At 41.9% G+C, this 21,607-nt stretch overlaps 1 protein-coding gene across 2 annotated transcripts in view; it reads left to right on the top strand.

Moving 5' to 3' along the window:
• The first annotated feature begins 1,636 nt into the window (after window positions 1–1,636).
• Window positions 1,637–21,607, top strand: part of HDGFL3 (HDGF like 3) — a 79,493-nt gene continuing 59,522 nt past the window's right edge. For both annotated transcript variants that reach the window (XM_027957110.3, XM_060408768.1), the window contains exon 1: window positions 1,637–2,117. In XM_027957110.3, coding sequence (XP_027812911.1) covers window positions 2,034–2,117 — 84 coding nt within the window. In that variant the 5' untranslated portion in view covers window positions 1,637–2,033. The remainder of the gene's footprint in view (window positions 2,118–21,607) is intronic.

Genomic DNA, 21,607 nt, shown 5'->3' on the forward strand with positions numbered 1-21,607 from the left:
ATCCAGGGATCAAACCTGCATCTCTTGCATCACCTGCATTGGCAGGCAGATTCTTTACCGCTACCGCCAAGTGGGAATCCCTGTGAAGATGGAGACCTCATCAATGAGATTAAGAGATCCCAGAGAGTTTCACCCTCCTCCCCTCTACCCCTCACCCCATGTAGTAACACGAAGAAAAGACTATGTTTTTGTGAAATAGGAAGCAGGCCCTCAGGAGACAATTGAATTGCTATGCCTTGATCTTGGACCTCCCAGCCTCCAGGACTGTGAGAAATAAATTTCTGAGGTTTGAAAGTCACCCAGCCTATAGTAATTATGATAGTTTGTTATAGCAGCTCTAAGGGACTGACACAGGCAAGAGAGGCAAAAGGACCTAGTCTACAGCTAGAAAAGAGGACAATGGAGGACTATTGAGGAACGGTAAATATCTCAAGAGGAAAAAAATCACCAGATGCAATGAGTAAGGGAATGCCGTTAGCAGATAAAGTCAAGCACTATTAAAGTAAACAATTCACAGGAAGTCTAGAGAATTTAACGCCCCATTATCCGAAGCCCTGGATAAAAGACAACAGGGGTTAAAACACACACACGATTCTACAGGGCGAGTGAGGAAAGCAGATGCTGGGAGAAACTGCAGGAAAGCCTGGGAGAGGGACAGACACAAGCAAGGAAAGAAGCTGAGGACCAAAGTCCGTTACGCTCAGGAGCCGCGGCAGCCGACTTCTTAAAGGTGAGCTCCAGGATGATGAAAGAGGCGGCATTCATTCATTCGTTCTTTGGGCAGATTAAAAAACAAAAAACAAAAACTCTGTCCAAAATGTTGCCAGGATTGGAAACGAGTACCAGAAGATGTCCCTTTCACAAAACTACAGGCCTGGACGGCGGACGCACCCCGAAAGGCATAACCGCTGACGGACTCTGAAGTTACGGAGATCCGTGTTCGAATCCCGACTGTCCGGCTCGGCAAATTAGAAAACCTTCGGTGACTTCGGTTAAACGGCTTGCCCTGGGTGGGTCACACCGCACTGTGAAGGGCAGACCTAGGGTGAGGCCCACCCCGCCCCCCCTCCCACAAGGTCGCTGACCCCAGTGCTTCTTCCATCAGCCTGATGCTCTGGGCGGCCTCGCGCGGCCGGCCCCGGCCTGGGGCGCCTTTGTGCCCCCCTCAGCCGAGCGCACTCGTAGAAGCGGCCCGCGCCGGGGGGCGGGGGGGAGCCGCGCGGGAGATCTGTCGGCGGGAGGTGGGCGTGGGACTGGGGGCTGGTGGGAGCGCCCCCGAGGTGGCGCGGACCTGTGCGGAGGGGGGCGGCCAGGTGGTGATTGGCTGGGCTGCGGCTGGCAGTTCCCGGCCAAGAACAAAAGAGAGCGGGCGGCGGGCGGCCTTCGGAGTAGGCGCTGCTGCCCGCCCGGCGCGGGCTTCGGTGCTGGGGGAGGACGTACCTATCACCCGCCCGCCCGCCCGCCCGCCGAGCAGCCGGGCTGGCGCGCTCGGTTTCTGCGCGAAAGCCGGCCGTGTACCTAGGAATTAACCGGCCGGCGCTGGAGGGGAGGGGTGGGAGCGGGAAGTGGGGTGTGTGGGGGGGGATGCTGAGCGCGCGCGAGAACAATAATAAGATCGTGTTTGCGGTCGCTGCCCGAGGAGGAATTCGGAGGAGGCGCGAGGCCCGCTGCTCGCGCCGCGCCCGGGAGCCCGGGAAGGAGGCCGGCGGCGGCGGCGGCATGAGGCAGGCGACGCGGCGCCTGTGAGTAGCGCGCGGCGGCGGCGGGGACCTCGGCGCGGGCAAGAGCCGAGCGGCCGGGGGCTCCCCTCCCCCGCTGCCGGGCGGTGATTTGCCGGGCCTGCTGAGCCCCCCGCCCACCCCCTCGCCTCAGCCGCCGCCTCGACGCTTCCCCTCGTCGGAGCGGCCGCTAGTCCGCCCGCCCGCCCGGCTCGAGGCCCGCGGGGAGCGCGGCGCAGTCCGTCGGCCCGCGGGGGGGCGGCCTCCCGGCATCTTCGCGGCGCCCAAGGACGACCAAGAAGGGGAGCGGCAGGGATGGCGCGTCCGCGGCCCCGCGAGTACAAGGCGGGCGACCTGGTCTTCGCCAAGATGAAGGGCTATCCGCACTGGCCCGCCCGGGTGAGTACGGCGGCGGCGCGCGGGCCCGTCCGCCCACCATTTTCCCCTTCATGATGGCGCGCCCGCCCCTTTTCCTCATCGCCTCAGCCCGGAGCGCGGAGCCCGCCGCGAGCGGCCGACTGCGGCCGGGGCTGAGGGCTCGGGCGGCGCTGCGCAGAGAGAACTCGGCCGCGCCGGAGGCGAGGGTTCCCGCGGGCCGCGCCCGCACCCCGCGAGGGCGGCCATCCTTCCGCCCACTTTCGAAGGCGGCTCCGGCCCCTGCAGGCCAGCTGCTGCCTTCCTCCCGGAAAGCCGGCGGTGACTGGGAGCCCGCTTCGCCGGGAAGCGGGCCTGGAGCAGAGGCATCGCCCGGGGCAGGGTGGTTGGCGGACTCGGCGGTCTCGGGGCGAACGTCGGGGCACGTAGAGGAGCGTAGTGCAAATGGCTGTCCGCGAGCCGGCGGGCGCCCGCGGCGTCGATCCTGGAAAGGGGCAGTGGTCATTCCGAGCCAGCGGCAGCCTCTTGGCAGTCGTTCATCCATCTCGCAGAGCATCCTTTGCCATCCAGACTTGTTGAGTTTTCCCTGAGCGCGATTCTGGGTGCCCTGCCTGCTCCATCATTGTCCTGGGGTACAAGCATCCCCGGTGCCCCTGCTTCTTTTAAACCGACACAGAATAGTCAGGAGCTGGCAGCTTGCCACTGGCTAGTGGGTCCCGGAAGCTCCTTATGCCTTTTCACCTCCATATTTGTTTTAGGTCGGATTCCAGACCTCATCCTTGGCCCCCCACCTCAGTCCACAATAGCTCTCTCTTCCCATAAGCAGAGTTGTTGCTGTGCTTTTTCTCTAGAAAGCATCTACATGTAATACATAACATTATTTTTTTTTTACCAGGCCCTTTACTAGCATGTGTGCTTTGTGTTTTAAAATCAATCCCTTTTACTTTTATAATAGTTGGCAGTTAATTGCTTGACATAAGAAATGTAGTGGAAAGGAGGGTCAAAGCATGTTCAAGTCTGAATTGGTATCCTTGAGGAATAGAAGTAGACATGGAAAATAGTGGTAGCATAAATATGAATGAAAACCCTAAAAATGTTGTATTATATGCAAGTGAAGATACCCAAGACTCCCCCTACCCGCCCGTCCCCCCTCTCCCACCAAATACAGCCATTCACAAAAAGAAGTGATATCATGGGTGGCCAGACTGAAATTTAGTGAAGTTGAAGTAATGGACGGACATAATCCTTTTTTTTTTTTTTTTTCCAGTTTGTCATGATTGTAAAATAGGAAGAACACTGGGTCAGGAATTGGGGGACCCTGGCATCTGGTCTGGGCTCTGTTATGGGCTGATCATCTGGACTGTCTGAATATCCATTTCTGCAACTATAAAATGATCATCTCTAGGATTTCTTCCAACACTAACAACCTCAGATTTCAAGGGGAAAAAAACAGTCTCATTCAGATTTCATGACGCTGTGCAAATAACTTTTATCCGTATCTGAACTGTATCAAAGTTCATGGTAGAATAATGGATTATTTCTTCATATATATATGTGTATATATATATATATATATATATATAGGGCAAGATTTGTTACTTTAGGAGTCCTTTAGAGAATCCCTTGAATATACTCTTCAAGTAAGAAATAAACAGTTACAGGGCGCATATGTTTATGCATAGTCAAAAGTAAATTAAAAGTTATCATCACCAGTTGGTCATTTTCTTGTAACACAATGGCTTTCTTTAATCTTATCTTTGAAAAATATTTCCTGAGAGTCAAAAAGAAAATAGGCTTAAAATTTTATTAACATGTTGCTTGCATAGGTTGGCCACTTGTAGTGATTTTGAAACAAAAACGTGCTGCAGAAGTGGTCCTAGTTGTATATTTAATTGTACATAAAATTCCTAGGAGTTTTAACTCCATACCAAGGGAAAATGGAAAGTAAAATGAGGAAGTAAAGTCAATTACATTGTTAGATAAGATGCAGTAAATACAGGGGGGAAATCTGTGTCTGTCCACATTACAATGAGTTCCTCAAGGAAAGGACCTAAGTCTCCCTAATTTTCTAAAATATTTTATAATGAGTGGCATGCTGTAATTTCCAAATAAAGGTAAAGGTTAGAAAAAGAAGGAGCTATTTGAGTTTCTGCTCTTCTTGAGCTACAGTTGAATGTGTCAAGTGTTCTCATTTTATTTTCTTACCAATTCGAGGAGATAGTATCCCTACTTCACATCTAGCTATAGCTTTGTAGATGATATTATAAAATACTTACAGGGGAAAAATCCTAATCGTTCAGATTTCAATACTACTGCTTGATTTGAAGGCCAGCCCTGAATTCTATATGGCCACAAGGAGTTAAACACAGGAAGAACATGGGGGAGACAGTTTTTTTCAGGCTATGGGGAGGAGCTTTCTAATAGAGCTGATCCACGTGGAATGGAGAAGTGACTTCCCTGCTGTAGAGATGACATTTGTTTTAGTTCTAGGAATCCCCTTATGAGGAATGTGAGCCAAGAGAATTCAGACCTCTGGTAAATTTGATCAGGTTGGTTTCAGCTTTTGGCTGGGCTTCACACTCTGTGTCCTGGGGCATGTTCTGTAGTCTTTCCAAGTTTCTGTTTACTAGTCTGTAAAATAGGGATAATTCTCACCTCACAGGTATAGTGTATGTAAAAACACTAAGCAATGGTATTGAATGTTCCTTCCTTTTTTCCTTTTTGGATTTCTAACTTTTCCCCTGTATCACTACACTATTTAAAATTTTCAACTCTTGAGTAAATTTGTTTCTTGTCCAACATTTTATCATGAAAATTTTCAAATATATGGAAAAGTTTTAAAAAATTTGTACAGTGAACGGCCATATATCTTACCACCTAGATTTCCACACTTAACATTTTACTATACTTGCTCTATTTGTTTATATATCCATCCCTCTAGGTGTATAGCAGTTCATCTTATTTTAATGCACCTCACAGTAAGTTGCACCCATCATTATAATTTACTCCTACACAGTTGAGCATGTGTATCCTTAACTCAGTACAGTCAGTTCAGCCGCTCAGTCCTGTCCAACTCTTTGTGACCCTGTGGACTACAGCACGCCAGGCTTCCCTGTCCATCACCAACTTCAGAAGTTTCCTCAAAGTCATGTCCATCAAGTCATTAACTAGAGGTCAATACTTTTAATAGATCCCCTTTTTCCTTTTGAGGTAAAATTTATGTAGACTGAAACACACTTACTGTAAATGTACCATTCAGGGAGTTTGACAAGTGGGTACACTGGTGGAAGGCAAGCCCCTACCGGCACAGAACAGTACCGCCACCCAGGAAAGTTCCCTCATGCCTTTCCCCAGGCGGTTCTTGTCCTCTCACCTTTTCACATGTGTTGTTTTAACATTAAATAGCAGCTGGCTGTTTCTGATGGGAATACTTGTGAAAGTGAAGTGAGCATGTTAGTCGCTCAGTCATGTCCGACTCTTTGCAACCTCGTGGACTATAGCCCACCAGGCTCCTCAGTCCATGGAAATCTCCAGGCAAGAATATTGGAGTGGATTGCCATTTCCTTCTTCAAGGTATCTTCCGGACCCAGGGATCAAATCTGGGTCTCCCGCATTGGGGGCAGACTCTTTACTGTCTGAGCCACTGTATATAACTTTAAAAATTAGAAGTTCATTTATGCCTGAAGATAAACTAAATTAATACTAAAAAATAGTTGTGCTAAAATGAGTTTCTGAATCTTTTTGAGTATGTACATTATTGGTTAAAAAAAAATTGAGCATGGGCACCTCTAATATGTATACATTTATTTTAAAATTATATATACATGTTCTTTGCACTGTTATCTACACTGTAAAATAAAGGCAAAAAGAAACTAATAGGGATGACATGATTTAGAGGATATTTTGTGTTTTAAAATTCTTATTGGCAAAATGTCATTAATAGTACTAAATTAAGTTTATATTTTTAAAAGTTCTAAGTTTTGGAATTTTTTTGCCTACTTCTTGTGAAACCTGACTAGAATGTCAGAGTTTTTAATCTTCTAAAGAAATAAAGAATTGTCAGGTTGGCCATTTCCTTGCGTGCTTGTGCTTATATTATTCATGTCATCTTTGTAGGACCAATGTAGGGGTTTCCTTTGTGGCTCAGATGGTAAAGAATCTGCCTGCAATGCAAGAGACCCAGGTTCGATTCCTGGGTTGGGAAAATCCCCTGGAGAAGGGAATGGCAGCACTGTACAGTTTCTTGCCTGGAGAATCCCACGGACAGAGGAACATGGTGGGCTGCAGTCCATGGTGTTGCAGAGTCGGATATGACTGAGTGACTAACAGCTTTTGCAGGACTCCTTTAGCTAGCTTGTTCATTTAGGGAGAATTCTGTTAGTAGTAGATGTCCCATAATTGTGCTCAGCCAGGCACACACATATGACAATAGGTAAATAAATATAACCATCTAATAAACACACTAATGTTAAATTTATATATTAAATATTAGTAAAGTTTACTTTTTGGGCAAAAGAATAAACTAAAATAGGAATTGTACTTTTTTTCCTCATACCTATTAAAATCATCTTGTGTATTTCCTGATGTGTGAGAAATCTGCTTATGTTACTCCTCTAAAAGAAGCAATACCAAAAAATGTCTTAAAGCTCTGTGTTTCAACTAAAGAGCTTTTTAAAATTAAACTTTATGTGAGAATTCTCAAACATTGTTAATAGAGTAAACTGATACAATCACTTTAGAAAAGGGCCCTGATCTGTGGCAACCTTGTGACCTAACAGTCTGTTCTAGGCATATATCCAAGAGAAATGAGTGTTTATGTCCACCAAAAGACTTATACAGCAATACTCATAATAGCACCTTTATCCATAAAAGCAGAAGGTTGAAAACCCAGATGCCCATCAACACAAGAACAGTTAAGCAAATTTGTAGTATATGTGTACAGTGAAGTACTACTCAGCCATAAAAAGGAACAGACTACTAATGCCCACAAAAATATGGATGAATCTCAGAAATACAAGATTGAGTGAAAACAGCCAGATACAAGAGAGTACATTCTGAATGACCCCATGATATTCAAAAACAGGCAGAACTGATCAATGGTCATCAGTCTGTGGTAGGTGGAGGTGATGGTAGGGTTACTGACTGGTTGTTGTTCAGTTGCTAAGTTGTGTCCAATTCTGTGACCCCATGGATTACAGCATACCAGGCTTTCCTGTCCTTCACTATCTCCCAGGGTCTCAAACTCATAAATGTCCATTAAGTCAGTAATGCCATCCAACCATCTCATCCTCTGTCACCCTTGACTGGGAGGAGGCACTGGAAATGTTCCATACCTTGATCTGGGTTTGTACATATGTAAAAATTTATCAAACTTGCATATTTGGGGTTTTTGCACTATTGCATATATTATGGGGCTTCTCTGGTAGCTCAGCTGGTAAAGAATCTGCCTGCAATGCAGGAGACCTGGGTTCGATCCCTGTGTTGGGAAGATCCCTTTGAGAAGGGAATGGCTACCTACTCCAGTATTCTGGCCTGGAGAATCCCATGGACTCTATAGTCCATGAGGTCACAAAGAGTTGGACACAACTCAGCGACTTTCCCGTATGTAATGCCTCAATTAAAAAAAAAAAAGATAACATGCACTTTGTATGAGGTGAGGGAAAAAAAAAATACTCCAAGCTTTTTCATGGATTAAATTTCGCCCCTCTTAGCTTTTAATAAGAAATGTTTTCCTTTAAGGCTTCAGTCCTACAATGTTACATCTTCCTATTCCCTTTTGACTATTTGAGAAACTTCATTTATTACTTCATAACTTTCCTTGAGGCTTCTTTTTAGTTCTGTGTTCTACCTCTGTCTTTTGTTTAACTGCACTAGAGTCTTTCTGTTCCTTTCATACTAAATCATTCATTACTCTTCATATTTTTGATCTAGTGATCAACCTCTCACTTGTTAAAACTCAAGAATACAAGAATAAAGCATTTGACCTGCCCATCTACAACAGTTCAAAGAGCTGTACCTTTTTTGAGCACCTACTGTATGTAAGGCGCTATACTAGGTATATTTTTTCATTTTTATACCAACAGGTTAAACTTGCAGCAATTTAAAAATACTGTAATTGAATGATTAAAGTAATATACCGTGCATGCTAAGTTGCTTCCTCGGGTGTCCAACTCTTTGTGACCCTATGGGCTGTAGCCAACCAGGCTCCTCTGTGCATGGGATTCTCCAGGCAAGAAGACTGGAGTGGGTTGCCATATCCTACTCCAGGGGATCTTGCCTACCCAGGGATTAAACCCAGGTCTCTTAGGTCTCCTGCATTGGCAGATGGGTTCTTTACCACTAGTGCCACCTGGGAAGTGGTACCATACCCTCTATTAATGTGCATACTGGTTGGGAATTTTCAGTTTCTAACATAGCACTTTGCTGGTTTCTTTGTCTGTTTGTTTTTCCTTCAACAGTAGACTGCTAGGTTATGAACCTAGCAGGTTTATTTCTCCAGACCAGACGACATGTTTTCAGAGAATCAGCTGAGCCTTAAATTCTTCTTAATCTCAACATAAAGTAAGGTGTTTATAATCTTTATTACTTTTGTCCTGAGTTCATGGAGGTCCATCATTGGTTCATTCCTCGTGTAGAGTGGCACAGGCTCATGCACCCTTTCCCTGAGAGACTGTATTCGCATCACCAAGGAACTGGCACACTGTCTCATTTTTTTCTGCTCAACCCTGGGAGCAGATCAATAACTTAAATTCTCACTACCAACGTTTTCCATTGCTTCCTTTTCAACCAGGTGAATCTGTTTCTGTCATATCGCTTTTGGAATACCCTAATGACTACAGGGAGGCCTGGCGTGCTGCGATTCATGGGGTCGCAAAGAGTCGGACACGACGGAGCGGCTGAACTGAATGACTACTTGTTGCCCCATGACTAGAAAAATATTAATTCTCTTAGTTTCACTATATGAGATCATGTTTGATTCTTTTGGAAAATGATGGTTTAAAATGATACATAACTTTGTTGAAAATGTCTGTTAGCCTTAGAAAAACATTATAGACTTAATAATTATAGTAAGCATGACAAAGGAAGAGCCCAAATCTTCCTATTTGTTGGAGAAAGATTTTCTATTGCAGAAGAGTCTCCAGATGTTTGATCAAAATATAGCCCACTCGGTACAGTTATTAGTCCACTGTGAACAGGCTTAATCATTTCAAGTAGTACTACTGAAAGCATGGTCTGTGGATTGCTACCTATCACTGACAAGATAGGTATAGAAATTGAGAGCAGGAGTTTAGAATCTTTTTTAGCTATTTGATAAAGTAACCTTTTGTTTGTGAATCTGATTTTAAAATGAGGTTTGTATTTGTATGTCTTTTATTTTTCTAATAATTCATCTTTAATATATTTTACTAAAATGTCTGTAACTAATTAGAATTTTTTTTTAATTGCTCCTTCACCACAGAGTAGAGGTACTGACTGTAGATTACCATTAAAAGTCAACAGTGTTCCTTGCACCAAAAACACTTTGCTCATACTATAAACTGTTTAAACTGTCTTCATTTAAAGAGAGAATGGACTGACCTTCATGTTATGTATTAATTCCACCTGTGTAACAAAATTTTATTACACTAGAATGTTCATCCTAGAAAGATTAATTTCCCTAGACATACATGTAAGCATCATGAATATGTACCTATAACAGTAGGTACATAATTTTTGTAATATATACAGTTTTCCATCTTTTCCCCGACTAAACACTATATCTTTAGAAGACTTTCAGTGGCAGTGAATATGTTTCTGTAACATTATTTGTAACAGCCATCTGATAATTTATGGCATGGACTATTTTTATAAATTATAACTACCTATTATAGGACTTTTAGTTTATTACTAGTTTTATACTATAAAAGAATACTCTGAGAAACATTCTTTTGGCTAAATCACTAGTTATTTCCTTAGGACAAATCTCTGGAAATTATCTGAGTCGAGGGGCATATGCGTATTTTAAAGCTTTGTGTTATAAACTTTCACTATCTTAACCACAACCAGAATAAGAGAACACTTGTCTTCTCACATATTCATTAAAAGTTAGATGATTCAAACTTCTGAAAGCCTTTGTTAATTTAATAAGCACAATTATTTCTATTGTAATATGATGGCTTTACCATGTTGCATTAATTTTTGCCATACAATGAAGTGAATCAACTATATGTTTAAATACATCCTTTCCCTCTTGGACCTCCCTTCCACCCCCATCCCACCCTCTAGGTCATCACAGCGCACTGAGCTGAGCTCCTGGTGCTATGCAGCAGCTTCCCCCTAGCTAGCTGTTTTACACAGGCAGTGTATTTATGTCAGTCCTCCAGTCTCCCCATTTAACGAATACTTGATGGAATTAATTTTGGTTATTAGGCAAAATATATGTATTTATATCAATAATGTATATCATCGGATGAACTGATGCTAAAGCTGAAACTCCAATACTTTGGCACTCATGCGAAGAGTTGACTCATTGGAAAAGACCCTGATGCTGGGACGGATTGGGGGCAGGAGGAGAGGGGGACAACAGAGGATGAGATGGCTGGATGGCATCACTGACTCGATGGACATGAGTTTGGGTGGACTCCGAGAGTTGGTGATGGACAGGGAGGCCTGGCGTGCTGCAATTCATGGGGTTGAAAAGAGTCGGACACGACTGAGCGACTGAACTGAACTCATCTTGTTATCAAGTTAGAATGAGTATATATATAACACTACTATGAGATCGATATCCCCATTAGAGAACAAGGACTTTCACCTAAAGACACTTAAGTCTTAATTCTAGACTATTAAGAATACCACAGAACATAAGAAAAATGATACCAGATTGGGTTAAGGACTGAAGAAGCATTTCATGTTATGTTGGGGGTTTCCCTAGCGGCTCAGCGGTAAAGCATCTGCCTGCCAATGCAGGAGATGCAAGTTTGATCCCGGGGTTGGAAAGATCCCCTTAAGAAGGAAATGGCAACCTCTTCTAGTATTCTTCCCTGGGAGACTCCATGGATAGAGGAGCCTGGTGGGCTACAGTCCATGAAATGGCAAAAGAGTCAGACACGAGTTGGCAACTAAACAACATGGCCATACATACTGATGTGTGTTTGTAGGGCTCACGAGTTGCTGTGAAGCTAGAAATCTTAAGAGATTTACTATTATAACATTTATTATATTATCTTTAGTCCATATCTCTTTGAAAGCCCTTTGACACAAGGCAGTATAAAAATAAGTATTAGTTGTACATTTAAAGAAAGCTGAGACTCATTAAAATCAATTCTGAATGAATAGCATGGTGTTGACTTGGTGTAGTTTCCAAAACCTTTATGTGTGAGAGAACCTGTTTGCTTTGACCATCAAGTAGGGTAGTCATGAAAGTTACTGTTAAGTAGCGCCTAGAAGCTGCATCATAAGAACTACTACTAGCTTGTGCAGCTTCTTGCCAGTTTACTGCATTCCTAGACCGTATACCAGCCTTTTCCTATCTGCATTTCCTGCCATTTGTGTACATAATCTCCTTTCAGCTGATTAAAATAGAGGTAGGAATTGAGTTTTTCTTTCATCTTCTTTCTTGATCAAAATTTGCTGTAGTCAGGTAAGTAACATCTGTATGGTTACAGAGAGCCACATAGAGATAAAAAGAGTGAAATAATCTAAAGATGGGTGAGCTCAAACCTTTAGAATGACATCCTCCAGATTTCTGAGCAAGACTTCCTGCCATGTATGGAAAGACGACTAGACCAGGAGTTCAAAGATAAGCACTTTATTCTACCACTGTCATGGTTTGCTAGGTTTTTCATTATAACCTCTTTATAAAATAGGGAGAGTGCTAATTCTTACTCTCATCCTTTTCCCTAGTAATCAAATGTGAAAATATACTTGAAGGAACTGTTTGCTAATTAAGTACCTAATAATTACCTCCTAGAAATACCAGACTAGGAGCCTAGTAAAGTCTGAGTAAGTGCTTTTGTGGTTTGGCAAGTGTTTCAGCTGTTTCCTTGTGACTTTATCATGGTGGGTTGGCTCTAGGCTCTGGGAGTTGTGAGGACTTCCCATTATTACCCCTCCTTCAGATTTCTGAGTGTGATGAGCCATCTCTAGAGATTCCACATAGCTTTAGGTTGGGGACAAATTAACAAATTAAGCTGGACTGTGTTGGCAGATAAAAAGAGTCTGTGAATCAACCACTCTTCCCAGTTGATTACTGGGACTCAAGATCTGACTGGATTCTCTAAGCTTGATTATAGTCTCTAAGTCTTCCCCAAAGTGGAGGTACCATTTCAAAACGGACTGTGTAATTCTTACTAACACAGTAGTAACTTCCTTGTTTCTGTCTAGTAACATCTAGTAACTTCTATGTTTATTAACATGAGAATTGTTGTAAGTGATAGGTTCAGTTAGGTTCAGTAGTTGTTAGCAAATATATAAATGAGTTTCACAGAAGATCAAAAAACTTTTTTGTAGGGAAAAACGTCAGAAAATAAACTCATAGCTTTAGATCTCTTTTTTCCTTTTTACTGAAGTAGAATTTTTGTTCTAATGACATCTTTAATTTTGGAGGAAATGCATATTTAGAGGGAGCAGTATTATACAATCTCAGTTCAGTTTTTTCAAAGTTAGTATATGTTAAATGGATTGAAAATTAATTCCCTTTAGACTTCTGTTTGACTTTCAAAATGAGACCAGTTATTTTCAAACAAGGCATAACTGTTCTTATCTCCTTCACTGGACTGCTTCATGAGGATTAAGTCAATAATTTTGAAAAAGTATTTAGACCTTGGAAATGAGTCATTGTTGCTGATTGATTCTGTAGCAGTCTAGTCTAATGGCTTTCAAACTTTTTGGTTATAACTGACAGTAAATATTAATTTATAATATTAATAAATAATTATTAATTTTATATACACACTAGAAAAAGTTATTCACAAATCATACTAAATGTGATGCATCCTGATATTTTTATATTTCATCTTGTTTAAAATCAGGTTGTAACCCACAAAATCAGTTTCACTACCTACAGCTTAAAAAGCACTGGTCTGGTCTGTTAGGCCAAAGGGAAATTAATCTATGTGGGTGGTATGTTTATATAGAACAGTAGTAGTTGAATAGCTTACAAATAGCTGTGAAAAGAAGAGAAGCAAAAAGCAAAGGAGAAAAGAAAAGATATACCTATTTGAATGCAAAGTTCTAAAGAATAGCAAGAAGAGATCAGGGCAAAAAATAGAAGAAAACAGTAGAATGGGAAAGACTAGAGATCTCTTAAAGAAAATTAGAGATACCAAGGGAATATTTCATGCAATGATGGGCACAATAAAAGACAGAAATGGTATGGAACTAACAGAAGCAAAAGATATTAAGAAGAGGGGGCAAGAATACACAGAAGAACTGTACAAAAACAGTCTTCATGACCCAGATAATCACGATGGTGTGATCACTCACCTACAGCCAGACATCCTGGAATGTGAAGTCAGGTGGGCCTTAGGAAGCATCATAAACAAAGCTAGTGGAGGTGATGGAATTTCAGTTGAGCTATTTCAAATCCTGGAAGATGATGCTGTGAAAGTGCTGCACTCAATATGCCAAATTTGGAAAACTCAGCAGTGGCCACAGGACTGGAAAAGGTCAGTTTTCATTCCAATCCCAAGGAAAGCCAATGCCAAAGAATGCTAAAACTACCGCAAAGACAGTTGCACTCATCTCACACGCTGGTAAAGTAATGCTCAAAATTCTTCAAGCCAGGCTTCAACAGTACAGGAACTGTGAACTTCCAGATGTTCAAGCTGGATTTAGAAAAGGCAGAGGAACCAGAGATCAAATTGCCAACATCCACTGGATCACTGAAAAAGCAAGAGAGTTCCAGAAAAATATCTCTTTCTGCTTTATTGACTATGCCAAAGCCTTTGACTGTGTGGTTCACAAGAAACTGTGGAAAATTCTGAGAGAGATGGGAATACCAGACCACCTGACATTCCTCTTGAGAAACCTATATGCATGTCAGGAAGCAACAGTTACAACTGGACATGGAATGACAGACTGGTTCCAAATAGGAAAAGGAGTACGTCAAGGGTGTATATTGTCACTGTGCTTATTTAACTTATATGCAGAGTACATCATGAGAAATGCTGGGCTGGAAGAAGCACAAGCTGGAGTCAAGATTGGAGAAATACCAATAACCTCAGATATGCAGATGACACCACCCTATGGCAGAAAAGTGAAGAAGAACTAAAGAGCCTCTTGATGAAAATGAAAGAGGAAAGTGAAAAAGTTGGCTTAAAGCTCAACATTCAGAAAACTAAGATCATGGCATGTAGTCCCATCACTTCATGGCAAATAGATGGGGAAACAGTGGCTATTTTTTTGGGCTCAAAAATCATTGCAGATAGTGACTACAGCCATGAAATAAAAAGAAATTTTATTCCTTGGAAGAAAAGTTATGACCAACCTAGACAACATATTTAAAGCAGACATTACTTTGCCAACAAAGGTCCATCTAGTCAAGGCTATGGTTTTTCCAGTGGTCGTGTATGGATGTGAGAGTTGGACTGCAAAGAAAGTGAGCACTGAAGAATTGATGCTTTTGAACTGTGGTGTTGGAGAAGACTTTTGAGAGTCCCTTGGACTGCAAGGAGATCCAACCAGTCCATTCTAAAGGAAATCAGTCCTGAATATTCATTGAAGGACTGATGTTGAAGCTGAAACTACAGTACTTTGGCCACCTGATGCGAAGAGCTGACTCATTTGAAAAGACCCTGATGTTGGGAAAGATTGAAGGCAGAAGGAGAACGACAGAGGACGAGATGGTTTGATGGCATCACCGACTCAATGGACATGAGTTTGAGTAAACTCCAGGAGTTGGTGATGGAGAAGGAGGCCTGGCGTGCCGCAGTCCATGGGGTTGCAAAGAGCTGGACATAACTGAGCAACTGAACTGAACTGAGTAGTTGAATATTTGAGATGAGTTAGTAGTCCTGAGTTTTCTATTCTGCTGTAGCCATAGTCTGACATGAAGGTCACATGAACATAAGAAATGAAAATTACTTTATGTTAGGTCATTTAACCATCCTGGCCAGTGTTTTCCTTGATCTCCAAAAGTATACAGGTTAAATATTTCTGGTCTCATTGTCCTTCTAATCTTTGAACTGTAAATATACCTATAACTGTCTTGAAGCTAATTGTAGTTTCATACATATGGCTTCTTGAGGGTAAGAATCTTCGTACATTTGCTAACTAGTCAATTATAAACGTTGTTTGACACCTCGTGTTCCCTGGCTGATAATATTGAGGATCTGGGGTTTTCTTGGGTTTGTGAGACTAGACTGTGGAGGTATCAAGCTATCTATGACTGGGGTTGGTAGGCTTTTCTTAACTCCAGAAGACTTGGTGGGGTAGGTTTGTGGTACCCTCCGAGGTATATGTAAAGTCATGGGTCTAACACATTTCTAATGATTCTGTATTTTCTTTATGTCATTTTTGTCCAATCAAAAAGAGATTTGCTACTATTACATACAGCAATCTCAGAAGAGAAATCTCATGCTGATGATAGTAAGACACTCTTCAATTTCCAAAAAGTTATGGGAAACAGTTTTATATCTCACATCTGGCTGATGACTCAGAAAATAAGTACATTTCTATTGGAAAATAGCCCAACTATACTAAGTGGAAATATCTAGAAATGAAAGGGATAACATTCTGTTAATCTTTGTGTTAAGCCAGGTATTCGAGAACTCTGATGGTTCTCCGCTTAGCCTTTTGTCTCACTGCTGTTGTTTACTGGCCCTGCCTTGTGCCATGTGGGGTCGCAGGGGAAGGACAAAGCGTTTGATAGAGTTATGAAATTTGATGATCTCCACTGTTCATTTTTAATAAGCTCCTTGTCTGGGGTAAAGATTTATTTAACTACAAGAGATCAGATAACCCAGAACAAACATGTCCCTTGTTTTTTAGTTGTAAAAGCAAATTACAGCAGTAGGGTACCTCAGCAAGAGTGGACAGTTAGAGAAGTTTGTTGATAAAAGGGAGATGATGGTGACTGAAGACTCCACGCCACTAGAATTGCTTCTCATTCAGTATTATTGTAAACTCTGAAAACTCAGCCCTTGTCCTCTCTATTTCCTTGTGGTATCACAACTACCTCCTGGCTTTACTCCTTTCTTTTCAAAATTATTCCTACATGATTATTTCTCACCTTGTGCACATTTTCATGCACTTAACTGCCAAACTCCTACTAAGACCAGCTAGACATAATGACAAAGACATGCAGACGGTACTGCTCCAGGGTTAATTTCAGTTAGGACCTCTACTCTGCTCATCATTCCTTTTACTTGACCTGGTCAGCTCCCTGTCCATCCTCCTCAGGTGGTAGGAGATACTTTTACTGCCCTTTTCCAGGTCAACTTCTTTCCCCCTTCTTTTCAGCAAATTATTTTATTTTCATATTTTATATGTTCATTTTCAAGGTGCCGTGGAAGAGTAGGAGCTTCTCGCACAGGTGAAGCCATGCCTGCTTCCTGTCTCTGTCCATCAACAGATAAATGACCTTGGGTACCAAATCTCTTAGCTTCTGTGGACTGTAAAATGGAGACAGTAATGCCTACTTTTGAGGGTTATTTCAGGAATTTTGAACATAAGGAGTCTGAAGTTTAACAAATGATCAAAAAATATTTTTTTCTCTCTCTCTCCATCACCTCTTCCCCATCCTCTTTACTAAGACCCTCCCCTACTTGCTTGTCCCCACTCATTTCCTTTCTTCGTTCAACATTCAGCAAATACTTTTGAATGCTTGTTATGTCCCAGGTACCCTAAAGATACTAGGGATTAGAGAAGTGACCTAAACAAAGTTTTGTTCTCATAGACTTGAAGTCATCAGTGTCTTCCCCTCCACTAACTCTCTCTTTTCAGACTAGAAAGAACAATCTCTTCTGTCTTTCTCTATCTGCCTTTGTTGGTGGTCCAGGCTTCTTTAAATAACTGACCTTACTGTCCCTTTCTCACCCCTCAACCAGAAGTCAGCATCTCCTGCCAAATAATAGAACTCGTTTTAATCCTGATTGTTGCCTCTGTGGAAATTAACACTGCCTTTAAAAGACTGTCTTCCCTTGGCTTCCCTTATGTGTTTTTCTTCATGAGAGATTCTTCTGCTTCTCTAACCATACATTTATAGATCTGTCTTTGGCTTCAAGCCACCATTCTTGAGACCACTATCTTCTAAACCACTATTTCGGGCCCATATTCACTATTGTGAGCTTCAAATCCAGACATCCATTTACTGACCAGACAGCTCCATCTAGCTGTCCCTCAGGAACCACATGGAAGAGGAAATGGCAACCCACTCCAATATTCTTGGCTGGAAAATCCCATGGACGGAGAAGCCTGGCAGGCTGCAGTCCATGTGGTCGCAAAGAGTCGGACACAGCTGAGCAACTAACACACACACACACACAGATACCACAAGTTCATCATCAAAACTCATCTAGCCACCCCTCCCAACCCAGGTATTCCTGTTTTAGTTAGAGATTACTATTTAGGGAGTCATCCTAAAAAATAAAGACCTCAAATTATGCTCTTTTTGTTTGCCTCCATCTTACTGATCACCTAATGATATCAAGATGGGCTATACACATGGAGGTCTGGTGGTAGTTCTAATAGAGGAAAACAGTGTGAAATTTGATTTATTATACAGCCCAGGGCAATGTTAGGGTGTTAAACACAAAAGAACCCAAGGCATATTCATGTTGTAAACAGGATGTAATTTCAGAAAAACTATGACGTAAAATTATTAATTGGGTATTTTGGTGTCATTTTATTTCTAGTTAATATATAAATGTATCTTGGTTTTATAGTGTATCGTTAGAATAGTACTGCTATTATATTTGTGCACATTTCAGAACATTATGATGAAATCTGATGACAGTTTGGGATCCACATCATATTGGCATACTGTTTTTAAATTTATTGAAGTATAATTGATTTACAGTGTTGTGTTATGCAGCAGTGATTCATTTATACACACGCACACGTGTGTGTGTGTATAGATATATATATACACACATGCTTTTCCATTATAGTTTATCAGAGGATATTGGATATAGTTCCCGGTTATTAATCCATTCTATGTATGATAGTTTGCATCTACTAACCCCAGACTCCCAGTCCATCCCTCCCCATTGCCTCTCCCCTTGGCAACCACAAGTCTGTTTCCTAGGACTCTGAGTCTGTTTCTGTTTCATAGATAAGTTAATATGTGTTATATTTTAGATTACACATATAAGTGATACCATATGGTATTTGTCTTTCTCTTTCTGACTTACTCAGTAGGATAATCTGTAGGTCCATCCATGTTGCTGTGTTCATGCATGCTAAGTTGCTTCAGTTGAGTCTAATTCTTTGCGATCCTGTGGACTATAGCCCACCAGGCTCTTCTGTCCATGGGATTCTCCAGGCAAGAATACTGGAGTGGGTTGCCATGCCCTCCTCCAGGGGATCTTTCAGACTCATGACTCAAACCCCTGTCTCATACATCTCCAGCACTGGGAGGCAGGCTCTTTACCACTAATGCTGCCTGGGAAGCCCTGTGTTGTTGCAAATGGCATCATTCCATTCTTTCTTATGGGTGTGTAGTATTTCATTCTGTATGTGCCACATCTTTATCAGTTCATCTTTTGGTGAGCATTTAGGTTGACTAGAGATCTCTTCATGAAAATTAGAGACACCAAGGGAACATTTCATGCAAAGAGGGGCTCGATAAAGCACAGAAATGGTATGGACCTAACAGAAGCAGAAGATATTAAGAAGGGGTGGCAAAAATACACAGAAGAACTGTACAAAAAAGATCTTCACAAGCAAGATAACCATGATGGTGTGATCACTCAAGTAGAGCCAGACATCCTGGAATCTGAAGTCAAGTGGGCCTTAGAAAGCATCACTACGAACAAAGCTAGTGGAGGTGATGGAATTCCAGTTGAGCTATTTCAAATCCTGGAAGACCATGCTGTGAAAGTGCTGCACTCAATTTGCCAGCAAATTTGGAAAACTCAGCAGTAGCCACAGGACTGGAAAAGGTCAGTTTTCATTCTAATCCCGAAGAAAGGCAATGCCAAAGAATGCTCAAACTACCGCACAATTGCACTCATCTCACACACTAACTAGTAAAGTGATGCTCAAAACTCTCCAAGCCAGGCTTCAGCAATACGTGAACTGTGAACTTCCAGATGTTCAAGCTGGTTTTAGAAAAGGCTGAGGAACCAGAGATCGAATTGCCAACATCCATTGGATCACTGAAAAATCAAGAGAGTTCCAGAAAAACATCTGTTTCTGCTTTATTGACTATGCCAAAGCCTTTGACTGTGTGGATCACAAGAAACTGTGGAAAATTCTGAGAGAGATGGGAATACCAGACCACCTGACCTTCCTCTTGAGAAACCTATATGCATGTCAGGAAGCAACAGTTATAACTGGACATGGAATGACAGACTGGTTCCAAATAGGAAAAGGAGTCCGTCAAGGCTGTATATTGTCACCTTGCTTATTTAACTTACATGCAGAGTACATCATGAGAAACGCTGGGCTGGAAGAAGCACAAGCTGGAATCAAGATTGCCGGGAGAAATATCAATAACCTCAGATATGCAGATGACACCACCCTATGGCAGAAAGTGAAGATGAACTAAAAAGTCTCTTGGTGAAAGTGAAAGAGGAAAGTGAAAAAGTTGGCTTAAAGCTCAACATTCAGAAAACAAAGATCATGGCATCTGGTCCCATCACTTCATGGCAGCTAGATGGGGAAACAGTGGAAACAATGTCAGACTTTGGGGCTCCAAAATCACTGCAGATGGTGATTGCAGCCATGAAACTAAAAGACGCTTACTCCTTGGAAGGAAAGTTATGACCAACCTAGAAAGCATATTGAAAAGCAGAGACATTACTTTGCCAACAGAGGTCCATCTAGTCAAGGCTGTGGTTTTTCCAGTGGTCATGTATGGATGTGAGAGTTGGACTGTGAAGAAAGCTGAGTGCCGAAGAATTGATGCTTTTGAACTGTGGTGTTGGGAGGACTCTTGAGAGTCCCTTGGACTGCAAGGAGATCCAGCCAGTCCATTCTAAAGATCAGTCCTGGGTGTTCTTTGGAAGGACTGATGCTGAAGCTGAAACTCCAAAACTTTGGCTACCTCATGTGAAGAGTTGACTCATTGGAAAAGACTCTGATACTGGGAGGGATTGGGGGCAGGAGGAAAAGGGGATGACAGAGGATGAGATGGCTGGATGGCGTCACCGACTCAATGGACATGAGTTTGGGTGAACTCCGGGAGTTGGTGATGGACAGGGAGGCCTGGCGTGCTGCGATTCATGGGGTCACAAAGAGTCAGACACGACTGAGCAATTAAACTGAACTGAACTGAACTAGGTTGTTTCCATGTCGAGGCTGTTGTAAATAGTGCTGCAATGAACATCGGTGTGCACCTATCTTTTTAAATTAAAGTGTTCTCCAGATATGTGCCCAGGAGTGGGATTGCAGGGTCATATGCCAACTCTGTGTTTAGTTTTTTGAGGAACTAAATTCTGTACTATTTTCCATTGATCTATTCTTTTAATTCTTGTTTTTCAAGAATTTTTTTGGGAAGAGAAGTTAAATTTTGTCAGATTATAATAATCTTGTAAGTTTTCCCATTTGGTCTTTTTGTTAATTATATACTTTATTCAGTGTACTTGTATACCTGAAAAACTCCTTACTTTTTCGCAGTACAGTAGTCTCCCCTTATCCACAGGGAATACATTACAGTACCCCCAGTGAATGTCTGAAATTGCAGATAATACTGAGCCCTATATATACCATGTTTTTTCCTATACCTACATACCTATGATAGAGTTTCATTTATAAATTAGGCACAATAAAAATTAACAACAGCTAATAATAAGATAGTTTATCTCAATACACTGTAATAAATTTAAATGCCTTTGTATAAATTTAATGCCATTTCATCTTAACAGCACTGATCATGCAGTGTGGCCATAACTTTTGCAGTTTGCAGTGCAATAGCAAACTAGCATGGGTTTCTTTTTCCTTCACAATTTCACGGATAGACAATTCGTTCATATAGCAGATCTCAGCAAATGATGTTTTTTCTTTCCTTATTAAATCGAAACTTTCACCTTTTCACTTAGTTAATGGAAGCATCACTACTTTCCTTTATCGCACGCAAATTGCCAGCATCACTACCCTTATGTTTTGGGGCCATTATTAAGCAAAATATAGACTCCTTGAAAGAAACGCTGCAGTACTGCAACAATTGATCTGATAACTGAGACAGCTACTAAATTGTTAACAGGGTATGCTGGACAAAAGGATGATTATGTCCTATTCTAGGACAGCTTGAGATTTCATCATGCTACTCAAAATGGCATGCAGTTTAAAACTTATGAATTGTTTACTTCTGGAATTTTCCATTAAATATTTTTAGATCATGGTTGACCACAGGTTAACCAAAACCACAG

This window comes from Ovis aries, unplaced genomic scaffold (assembly GCF_016772045.2).
Source record: "Ovis aries strain OAR_USU_Benz2616 breed Rambouillet unplaced genomic scaffold, ARS-UI_Ramb_v3.0 scaffold_85, whole genome shotgun sequence".
Classification (NCBI taxonomy): Eukaryota; Metazoa; Chordata; class Mammalia; order Artiodactyla; family Bovidae; genus Ovis; species Ovis aries.